The sequence below is a fragment of the Centroberyx affinis genome, unplaced genomic scaffold (genome assembly GCF_046629955.1).
Source record: "Centroberyx affinis isolate AG114_WGS23_722 - 3 ecotype Tasmania unplaced genomic scaffold, CSIRO-AGI_Caff_v1 ptg001162l_1, whole genome shotgun sequence".
NCBI lineage: Eukaryota > Metazoa > Chordata > Actinopteri > Beryciformes > Berycidae > Centroberyx > Centroberyx affinis.
Window position 1 is genome coordinate 98,932 of NW_027279693.1, and position 12,391 is coordinate 111,322.

The following is a 12,391-nucleotide window of genomic DNA, read 5'->3' on the forward strand; positions in this document are numbered from 1 at the left end:
AGTAGCAGTAGTGGTGGTGGTCGTGGTAGTACCAATAATTTAGGCCTGGGATTCTCAAAGCCTGTGTTGAGGGTCACACAAGAAAAAAAAAATGCACTCTTGAAATAAGAGATGGACTTGAAACAAGTCCAAAACCAACCATTTAATCATTTTACTTTTTACTTCACAGTTCCTCAGTGTTGAACAGTAATTTCTTACACAAGAGATGAACTTTAGCCAGATTTCATCAAGATTATTGAAAAATATTGCAGACTGAAATGTTGCAACAGAAGTTGAGATTATTGGCCAGAATGACTCAACATTTGGACAGTGGGGTGGGGTGGAGTCTGGCCATGCGCACTTTCTCTATCTCACTCTCCCTCACATACACGCAAATTCACACACACACACACACACACACGGACACCATTTTGCTCACATCCAAGCCATTCTTCTCGAAGAACTGTGTCAGTTCGTTAAAGATGATTTCCCCAGTTGTGCACCCAGACAGAGGAAGCAAAGTAGCTCTTCCCAGGTCTTCCCATCAAAAAATCTTACGAACACAGATAGCTGTTCCATATAGGTTCGGTCACAGGGCGAGTCTATGGCTAGTGATATGGCTTCTGCTTTCTTCAAATCGGTGAGTAGATTGGAAAAACACTCCTCCGCTAAAACTTCTACTCTTCTTGTTGCCCTGTTAGCCGACAATGGCACCTGCTTTAAAAGCTCCACAACAGTTTTCTTGTTTTTCTCATCATGACTTAAATCTTCACCAACCATATCAGTTGCACACGTTTTAATCAACTCAGCATCAGCGAATGGCTTCTTAGCTTTAGCAAGGTTCCATGACACATGCAACGATGCAGCTGTTGCGCTCTGTTATGCAGATGTTGATTTAACGATAGTAGAAAGAGATTATGTTATCATATTTGCAATTTTTTGTTTGCGATGATCTTATTTTGTAGGGTAGTTGGCATTAAAACTGGCAGCATGCATAGTGTTGAAGTGCCGCGTTAGATTATCTGCTTTGCAGACAGCTACGATGTGCAGGCATGTCAAGTATGTTGGTTTAGCATTGGCATGGTCCGGTAAAATAAAACAAAACTGATCAGTCCAGTCAGATTTGAACTGACGGTTTTCCTGGTCGACTTTGCGCTTTTTCGCGCAGGCCATATTGTTCTTGGTTTAGGACAGTTATTTGTGACTTACTGGTAAAAATGTATTCGCTTTAGATGACAGGCGGGATGATTGACTGCTCGGCGGGATGACTGGTGACTAGCTGGTGAGTGGCGCTGTCTAGTCGAGAACCGCTACGGGGGCGTACGCCCCTCGAACCCTAACCCTAACCCTAACCCCCATAGGGCCGCCTATTGGGGATCACTGATGTAGAGCGAGAAGAGGATGGGAACAAAAATTTAGCCCTGTGGAACCCCACAGGTGATGTCGGCTGTGGTTGACGATGACTTGCCTTTTGTGACAGAGAAGGTCCTATCGGATAAATAGGATTTAAGCCATCTCAATGCTAAATCTGACATACGTGTGTGCACCCAACTATTCCCTTCCTTCAAGAAAAAGACTCTCACTCAGCAGTGGTTTGGGGGTCGGCATCATGACAGCTTACTTTGCTAGATGTTGTTGTGCTTTTAATGGTCTGATTGGGCTTCTTCACTGGAACTGTCCTCTTCATTTGGGGGAACTTTCAGGTTGTTGAGGTGGGAGGTGGGCTGTTTTAAGTTCAGAAGGCAAACTGGTAGAGACACTATGAATAACAACATGAATCCTCACCAACCAAGTCGTGTGTGTGAGTGTGTGTGTGTGTATATGTGTGTGTGTGTGTGTGTGTGTGTGTGTGTGTGTGTGTGTTTGTGTGTGTGTGTGTGTGTGTGTGTGTGTGTGTGTGTGTGTGTGTGTGTGTGTGTGTGTGTCGTCAGTGAACTGTATCAGTTCCTGCAGTAGCTTCCAGCTGCAGCAGTCAGTTCAGTCTCTGTTCAGTGTGACTGAGGGAGGTTTTTGTACGACGCTTTATCACTGTGTGAACAGATACTGACTGTTGATAACATGGAGACTCTGACAGTAGTAAACTGCTGTATCTTCAGTCTGGACTCCACTGATGGTCAGAGTGAAGTCAGTCCCTGATCCACTGCCTGTAAAACGATCTGGAATCCCTGATGCTCGAGAACTAGCTAGGTAAATGAGCAGTTTAGGAGTTTCTCCATCTCTCTGTTGGTACCAGGCTAAAAACTGGTAGCTGCTATAAACATGAACCTTGGGACTGGTTCGACAGCTGATGGTGACCTAGCCTCCCGGAGCAGACCTCACTGCTCCAGGCTGAGTCACTGTGATCTGGCCTCTGGACTCTGAGGATACAGAGACAAAAACATAAACCACCGTCATGGTTTTCCCGCTTCATTTCAGAGGGACGGATGTTCATAGAGGAGAGGAGTTTGATTCTCTGGACTTTACCTGTGAAGCAGCAGCAGAGGAGAGTCCAGATGAGGATGGAGATCAAAGTCATGTTTTGATGAGGAGGATTTCTGTGGCTTCTGTTGTCATGAAGGACAGCTGTCAGTCATCCAGTGTTCAACTCTCAGGACTATAAACTCTCCCAGAGCACTGGAGCATGGTGCTGCTGATGCAAAGTGGCTCTCTATGGAAATGCTCTGACTGACTCCAGCAGGGACTTGGATTACTGTGATGATGCTGTTTGTAAATGGATCAATCAAGTTACCAAACTCTTGATTAACAATGTATTCACGCAAAATTTGATGTAGATTTGGCTTGATGTCTATAAACAAGTTTTCTTCAAGGATATCTCATGTCTTGTTTTAGTTTACTGCTAGAGAAATCAATATTACTACAAGATAAAATTAACAATACACAAATAAAAAAGATTAATGTTGGAACTTTGGTGCATAATTTGATAGTTTAGCTTGTTATTACATCAGTTAGCTAAAGTTTTATGAAGTGAAAATAATTTTGGTGAGTTTGTTTTGTTCAAAGTGAGAGAGCCGTGTCTCTCTAGAGTGAGAGGTTTTTGTACGGCGGCTCAATGAGTTTGTATCACTGTGGTGGACTTTTGGTGGAGGAACCAGACTGGATGTTGGAAGTAAGTTCACCTATCTAATATTTTTATTAATCCATTAGCTACATTTTAATTTGTTGCATATGCAATGCACTTTAGAAAGCAAAATATTTGACTATCCATGTAATATATAATTTTTAAAGAAACAGTTTTCTCTCACCAGTGAAAAAACACATTAATAAATGTAATCCAAATGACCATTCTAATTATTATAAGTTCTTGGGCCAGAGGAGGAAGCATGTATTCATAACTCTTAGTTTAATGTTGCATCTTGAGACATTGTAGTTTTAGTTTTGTCTGGTAAAGTGAGAGAGCCGTGTCTCTCTAGACTGAGAGGTTTTTGTACGGCGGCTCAATGAGTTTGTATCACTGTGGTTGACTTTTGGTGGAGGAACCAGACTGGATGTTGGAAGTAAGTTTCTGCACAAATTTTCAATATCATATTATTTATTAAGGCTTTAATTCCTGTGTTGGAATTTTAGAAGTTGATATAAATATCTTGTGACTTATAGTTTCCTTTTATTTTCTCTGTTTCTGTCCTTAACCATGGAGTCTAACTTACAGCTGCTTTACTGCACTTTTCTTTACACATTGTAGGACTGTCAAAAGTCAACAGCTTGAGCTTTAGAAAAGGTTTTAGGAAAAAAATACTATTTTTGAAATGGTTTGGCAGGTTCTTGTTTAATTTCCCAGTTTTACCATAAATTTAAGTAAAATTAAAATTAAAGTAATGAGCGTTTCTATATACCTGAAAATTTGAAAATGTAGCCAAATCTCATGCTTTCAAATATAGCCTGCTTTAACATTATTTTGACAGTTTGCTAATTCTACTTGCTGTTTTAAATCTGTTCACAATCCATGTGTTAGTATAAATTTATATTTTGACCATTATTTCAACCGGTTTCCGGTTATTTCATCAAAAATTTTTAAATGTATTGGTATTCTAATTCTTTTGCATTTTTCACTTTTTAAATAAAATACAGCTAGAGAAAATTGAAAATTTGGAGGAATTTTTTAAAATGGAGCAACTACATGCTGAAATGCATGAGAGGCTTCTTAAAGGGAAGTGAAACAATGTGTGAGTGAGTGACTGGTGGAGCATAAAAACCATCTGACAGAAACTCCTTAAAGGGGAAAATGGACTCTCACACAGTAAAGGTGTCAAACCGCCTGGTGATTGATTGACAGCTGCAGCCTTCCTGTCCTCTAAGCTGATTGGTGTCTCCTAGGTGATGTCCGTCCCACCCTGACGGTGCTGCCCCCCTCCAGCGTGGAGCTGCAGCAGGGGAAGGCCACGCTCATGTGCCTGGCCAACAAGGGCTTCCCCTCAGACTGGAGGCTGGCCTGGAAGGTGGACGGCAGCAGCAGCAGCAGCAGCAGCAGCTGGGAGGAGAGCAGGAGCCCCGGGGTGCTGGAGAAGGACGGCCACTACAGCTGGAGCAGCACCCTGAGGCTCCCTGCAGACCAGTGGGGGAAGGTGGGCTCTGTGACCTGTGAGGCCACCCAGGGCTCCCAGTCTCCGCTCTCGGAGACACTGAGGAGAGACCAGTGTTCCCAGTCCTGACCTGACTCACTGGGACTTCTGCTACTGGTTTTACTCTGCTACTGCTCTCAGTCTGCACTCAGCACTGTAGTCTCTCTCTCTCTCTCTCTCTCTCTCTCTGACGAGTAATCTTTTCTTGCTCACAATAATGCTGATATATTTGATGTTTCAAAACAATAAAGATCTTTACACCAAATCAGTTTTTTCCATGGATACTATTGTAAAAAATAACAGATGTCTTATGATGCTGTCTTAATGGTAACAGTGGTTCCATTAAATCCACAGAGACTGAGCTCGTCTCAGTGTAAAGTGACCAGGATTTTATAAATACTGGTGATGATTTGAGAATAAATGATGGGATTATGTAATGCATTGTCAAACATTCATAAACTCTGTGAGTGCCATATGAAAGTTATTGGGCCTCATTCACGAAATGTTCAGATTTGATCTGAAGTGTACTTACGAACGTTTCCACAAACATTTCGGCCTTCATCATTTTTTTTCTTACCTGCATTTGTTCTTTGGTACGATCAAAATCTATGTGTGCTTGGAAACATGCGCGGGGCATTACGCATGAAGTGGTTTCTACTTAAAATGCCTTATTATTTAAGCAAAATCTATTAAAGCAGTCCCAGACCTCATATCAGCAACAAAATGTGTTTCAGTCCATTTGTAAGCCTAGTGATAATAACCATAAGCTATAGGCCGATATGAACAAATTCATAGGCAATTCTATTCAATTGGAAACCTGAGTGATTAAAGTGATTAATTATTATCGTATATATATTACCATACATATATTATTATATTATTTATTGTTCAATAAAGTTCTATCTTACCACAAGAGCAATGGACTGTGTGCATCAAAGCACCGTCTCCAAACGCTTTCCCCTATTTAAATCGTAAACAATATAGAGGTTATGTGATAGAGGTTATGCCTTGACCACATGGCTAATGACACACCTGATAAATCTTCAGACCCCTCAGCAGCGATCATATAATTATCATACGTGTACTCACTCCGCCACAGAGCGCAGCATACTGAGCTGGAAGGACTTTGGATGTGCTTGGACACCGCAGGAAGAAAGCTCCTGTCAACAGCTACAGTCAAAACCAGCAATATTATTATAAAGCCTAAAGTCTGAGCTTACCATCAGATGGAGATGCTGCTTGAATTAAACCAGTGTCCAACTCCGCGATGACTGGACACCTGACATCACAGTCTAACATATTATTTCTCCAAACATTTTGGCAGCACCCTGCCGTCCGCCTGGAGCTAATAAACTGCATCTATTTGGAATTAGACTATTGCCCTCGCTTTTTAGATTCTAACTGTAAGTCAAACTGTTTCTTTTTAATTTAATTCAAGGTGTGTGTTTCTGATGTTGCAGCATTGACAGCATCAGTAATTTCTTGCCATGTTTTCTTTCTCAGATGCTGTCACTCCACTGCTTACACTTTTAAAAAGTATATAGCCTATATTTTTTTTCTCTCACTCCCGACAACAACGCTTTTATTTCAGAGTTTGAATTTTTCTTCTTGGGTCTGTTTGCCATTCTCCACCACTCCAGTAATGCTTTCCATTTGCACACGACCCTTCAGACAGCAGGCCTTTTATGGAGTTGCCAGGGCATCTACCTATGCTAATCAGCATCAACAGGCACGCGCATCTAATTAAGGAACAAGTGGCATTCATCATCAGATACACCTGGAATACACAAAAATCGAGACTCTGCGCATGCTTCATGATTTTCAGAGTTGGTTTTGCATAGGCATGTTTCTTAAGAACAAAAGTAAGAACAATTTAAGAAATGTTTCGTGAATGAGGCCCATTGTGTTTACCAGTGGTATCCTAAAGATGGGCAGGAACTAGGTGTGGATGTAAGGATGAAAGGACATTTTCATCTTTAAAGATCCCTTGTCACGGCCTTCATGATTGGAGAAAAATTGCTCACATTTATTGTTTGCAGATTTCTCTGTAAGTTTGAACCTAGATAGCAAATCCAATTTTTTAACCATTTAAATAGAAAATCGTCCAATGATCCCTTATTACCAAAGTGTCATATTGGTAAGGATTCTGGTTGTGTCAGGTTTATACTGTATCCAGAAAATATGGCGAATCTTTGTAATAATTCTACAAAAGTAGTAAGAAAAATTTCAGGTTTGGAAATAAAAAGCAGAATATCATCAGCATAGAGGGATATAACATGAGTGTGATCTCCAGTTTTGACCCCGGAAATATTTACGTGTGTTCTTTCTCTGCAAAGGGATCGAGCACTGAGGCAAATAAAAGTGGTGGCAAGGGACTGTAAGGAGAGTAATAGCTATAGGAAAAGCCAAAGGACTTCCTTAAAAATTAAAAGGAAAAATTATGATTTACAGAATGTTGATCAGTTTTTTAGGCTGAATCATTCGCAACAAGGCTTGTGTGTGTTTGTGTTTGGACTGAATCAGTCTTCCCAGTCTTGGTTTGAGAGGGTGGAGAAGGAACAGCTGAATGGTTGGGAAGTTGACTTTCAGCAGGTTGGAGGTCAGCATGGGGAGGTCAAACATGAATAGAGCTGGATTGACACACATAGAAACACAGCAAAGAAAATACATCTCTACTTAAACCTCAAATTAATTCCATTCAGTCTCACTAGAAACAGTTTACATAGAATCTGTTCAACCTTGAGCTTGAGAGAATTGTTTGACTGATCACACAGTATGATTGAACAAAAATATAATATATTGACATCAATATTATTGTTTGTATTTTACATGATCAATTTTATGATACATTAAATTAAATGTTGTTTGTACTGTTGCAGAATCGTAATGAGTTTGAGTTTGTTCAGTTTGTATAAAACATACTAAAGTAACATATTGAAATCAACATAAATCTTAATCTTATTAATCTTAAAAGTTCAAATTGTTTGATTTGAGTTTGTTCATTTTATTTGACTGAAATATATTCAGTATATTTCTATTTTTCTAAAACCACTAAGTATTAATGCCTCATAATCTCAAGGAAAAAAATCCAATTCATGACAGTTGAAATTTAATCCTTAGAATATTTGACTGACTCGTAAAACTGAATTACATAAAATATTTTCATCATGAAAAATGTTATTATTGTATGCTATAATGAACTGCCATTTTGGTCAAACCTCTAATGTTTTAGTTTCTGTGCAGCTGTTGAGTCAGATCAGTTCCTCTCCAGCTGAGGGAGGTTTTTGTACGACGTTGTATCACTGTGTGAACGGCCAGCCGTAATCGTGCTGACAGTAGTAAACTCCTGTATCTTCAGTCTGGACTCCACTGATGGTCAGAGTGAAGTCAGTCCCAGATTGACTCCCACTAAAACGATCTGAAATCCCAGACTGACGGTTTGTAGCAACATAAATCAGGAGTTTAGGAGCTTCTCCATGTTTCTGAAGGTACCACTGGAGTTCATTACTAACACCTGCACTGGCTTTACATCTGATAGAAACAGTCTGTCCTGGTTCAACAGACTGAGATTCAGGAGACTGAGTCAGAATGATTTCTGCTAATGAATCTGAAAAATATCAAAACAGAGGAGAAGGGTTATTGAGACAAATACAACTTGAAGAAAGATGATCAATTTCAAAACAGAAGAGTATCATTTCTTTAACATGGAGAATAGATGGAAGAAGGTAAATGCTGGTTGTTTCAGTGTTTCTCCATCATAGCAGAACATCATTCTGGTAAACCTGGTTACATCCTGAAACAAAGTTTTCAGAAGAGAGTCTCACCCTGAACAAGGAGCCCCAGGGTGCCCAGCAGGAGAATCTGTGACATCATCATTGTGCTGGCGGCGTGTCAGTGTCTCTGAAAGGCCTGGACAGCCACTGATCAACACTGGCCTCTTAACGGGTGGAGAGCAGAGAGGCAGGACAGATATGCAAACACACATGCACACACACACACACACACACACACACACACACACACACACACACAGAGTCAGTGAAGTGTAGCTGTCCTGAGCATATCATGGTGTTTCCCCATGGAGTTTTTGCATTACTTTTGCATTACTAGTCCAAGTTTCCATAACATGTTTAATAAATTATTTAAGACACATGTTGACACAATGAATTTGATGCATTGCATGGGTAAAGGTGACTTAGCTGGGTGTTTCTTTGCTGTATCTTTTAAATCAATTTATTTTATCATTACATATCTTGTTCTTGATGTTCTGAATGTTTGTTTTTTTCTTTTCATCTTTATTACTTTTGGAGTAATAATACTTTTTGCATTTCTATCACAAATTACCCGCATACATTCTCTATGGAATGTGTTAAGGACCTTTGATCTTTGCAGTTTTTACAGTCAGGAACAACATTTTTTACACTTTTTTGAAATGTAACATAACAATTTCACAACTCTGCAAGAATGCTCATGTATTTAATTTATGTAAGTTATATTCTGCTTTTCTGATGTCTTATGGTAGATTATGTTACATCATATTTACATATCCCTTATAGTGAGAAATACATTTCTACAAAACTACTAGCAAGATAGCTGTTGTGGATGTACTGTTGACCTAACTAGTATAATTGAATATAATAATTAGCTAGTTTAGAGATTTAATAATGCTGACCGGTGCATTTAACCTTATTCATCAAGAGATTGAATATTGCTCAGTTATAGTCACATATCGACTAATTCATCAATTGATTTATGTGCATTTAAAATGAAGTACCTTCTTTTGTTTTGCTTCATCCTTCTGGTCACAATAGTTCCAGATATACAGCAGAAAGTGTCATAGATGCTGACTGAGGACCAGATACCAGATCAACAGATGCTGGATGAGGAGCCTATTGCTGGTCCTGATTCAGATTCTGACATGTCTGATGCTTCTGACTTGGACTGAGAGACAGGGACAAGCTGTTTGTGGATGCACCTGGGAGTCAAGCTCTCCTAGATAAACAGACAGACTGCTGTGTCCCACAAAGATGCCTGGGAGATGTTCATCATTGAAGAGCTGCTCAAATGCACCAATTTAGAGGTTTTGACACTCCTTGCTGGTGGAGAAAAGAGCTGGGATTTGTCTATGTAGGAGATGTTTTTAGATCCACAGCAAAATCCAAACTACCAGGCCACAGTGAGGCTCAACAGGTATAAGGATATCTGCTGCCTTTTTATATTGAAATATTATGACTGCTGAAAGGTCAAGCAGATTTCAAACATCAAAACCGTCCTGTATGATCCAAATCACAGTTCAAATACTTATTTTTTTACCCAGGTTATGTATTCTATGTGGTTTGAATAGGTTATGTATCAACTTAATAAAAGGTCTTAATAATGTGTCAGGGCGTTGTTGTCCTAGAAGAGACTACTCCTACAGACTCATTGTTAGTTTGTATATGACTCTGTCTTAAAAAGTGCTATTCAATAAAGATTAATACTATTTATTATAAGTCCATGTCTGTAAAATGCCTCAACCTGCTTTCAATATATTTAGTTTCCCTCGTTTCCTCTGTAGTTTCCTTGTTCTTGGTGCTTGTCTGTATTTCCAGTGGCTTGTCTTTATTTTCTGATGCCAAGGTTTCCTTCTACAGTCTCACACCACATTCCCCTCTTCTGGCCTGACTCAGTGTCTGTACAATAGATACATGTGTTCACCCAACTATTCCCTTCCTTCAAGAAAAAGACTCTCTTGACTTTCCTCTATCTAAACAAAGCTTCCTGATCCGGTTGACTGAATGATCATCCTGATCTGTTTGGATCCTGACAGTCCAGATATCCCAGGACCAGCGTGGATAAGCTGTTTGGATCATTCAGCAGTGGTTTGGGGGTCAGCATCAGGACAGCTTACTTTGCTAGATGTTGTTGTGCTTTTCATGGTCTGATTGGGCTTCTTCACTGGAACTGTCCTCTTCATTTGGGGGAACTTTCAGGTTGTTGAGCTGGGAGGTGGGCTGTTTTAAGTTCAGAAGGCAAACTGATAGACACTATGAACACCACCATGAATCATTAAGTGTGTGTGTGTGTGTGTGTGTGTGTGTGTGTGTGTGTGTGTGTGTGTGTGCATCCTCAGTGAACTGTATCAGTTCCTGCAGTAGCTTCCAGCTGCAGCAGTCAGTTCAGTCTCTGTTCAGTGTGACTGAGGGAGGTTTTTGTATGACGCTTTATCACTGTGTGAACACATTCTGACTGTTGATATAGTGGAAACTCTGACAGTAGTAAACTGCTGCATCTTCAGTCTGGACTCCACTGATGGTCAGACTGAAGTCAGTTCCTGATCCACTGCCTGTAAAACGATCTGGAATCCCTGATTCTCTCCGATTAGCATAGTAAATGAGCGGTTTAGCAGTTTCTCCATCTCTCTGTTGGTACCAGGCTAAACAGTGGTAGGAGCTGCTATAAACATAAACCGGCTGACTGGTTCGACAGCTGATCGTGACCGAGCCTCCCGGAGCAGACCTCACTGCTCCAGGCTGAGTCACTGTGATCTGGCCTCTGGACTCTGAGGATACAGAGACAAAAACATAAACCACCGTCATGGTTTTCTCCGCTTCATTTCAGAGGGACGGATGTTCATAGAGGAGAGGAGTTTGATTCTCTGGACTTTACCTGTGAAGCAGCAGCAGAGGAGAGTCCAGATGAGGATGGAGATCAAAGTCATGTTTTGATGAGGAGGATTTCTGTGGCTTCTGTTGTCATGAAGGACAGCTGTCAGTCATCCAGTGTTCAACTCTCAGGACTATAAACTCTCCCAGAGCACTGGAGCATGGTGCTGCTGATGCAAAGTGGCTCTCTATGGAAATGCTCTGACTGACTCCAACAGGGACTTGGATTACTGTGATGATGCTGTTTCTAAATGGATCAATCAAGTTACCAAACTATTGATTAACAATGTATCAGCGCTCATTTTTTATGTAGAATTGGCTGAAAAAAAATGGATTATGTCTTGTTTTAGTTTACAGCTAGAGAAATCAATATCAGAAAGAAAATGTTCTTGAAGTTTTTAAATGTAGAAATCTCTTATGTTCTGCATAGCATTTATTGAGTATATTATTTGTTTTACTCAATCATTTTATCAGTCTAATGATTTTAATGACATAATTGTATCAGTCTAATGATTTTAATGACATGCCACGTCTTCATCAGCATCAATGAATATCATATAATATCAATATAGAATTTCAATAACATACTGTAGTACAAGGAGTAATTAGGTGAGTTGACAAAACTATTTCTGTAACTGCCTTTTTCAGTCATGAAAAAGTTTGTTGCCCTGGTTCATTAGTGAAACCTGCGTAAATGAGTAGAGCAAACACACACCATGTCTTACAACTTACTGGTTTCAGCAAAGAGTTCTGGAAGATACAAAGTAAAAAGACTCACACTCTTGCTCCAGTGCATAATTTGTAATGATCAAACACTGACATTTCAGTTTGATATTTAAAATGTATGCATTTGAGCAAGAGTGTGTGTTTTTTATCTTCACTAGTGAAACCTGTCTGTTGCCATGGTTCAGTAATGATGCCTGTCTGTTTTCATAGTTCCTGAGCTCAGAGAGGGAAGTGAAACATTGAAGATCAGTTTCATCCAATCTCTCCTACTACTGAGTCTTCTGAGAAAAATGCTCAGAACTAGCAGCCTCCCCTCCTCTCCATTTTCTTCATCTGTGTGCCTCCAAACAACAGGATGTAATTTATTTTCACTTGTGTATGCACTTGTTTTATTCTCTTTCTCTCTCTCTCTCTCTCTCTCTCTCTCTCAGTGGGTCGAGTGGTCCCCACCCTGACGGTGCTGCCCCCCTCCAGCGTGGAGCTGCA

General features: G+C 40.1%; 1 gene segment (V, D, J or C); it reads left to right on the forward strand.

Moving 5' to 3' along the window:
* The first annotated feature begins 595 nt into the window (after nucleotides 1-595).
* Nucleotides 596-4,783, forward strand: LOC139648113 (Ig kappa-b4 chain C region-like). The segment is given in 3 exon segments: nucleotides 596-619; nucleotides 3,398-3,473; nucleotides 4,291-4,783. Coding segments are annotated over 3 exon segments (435 nt in total).
* The last annotated feature ends 7,608 nt before the right edge of the window (nucleotides 4,784-12,391 follow it).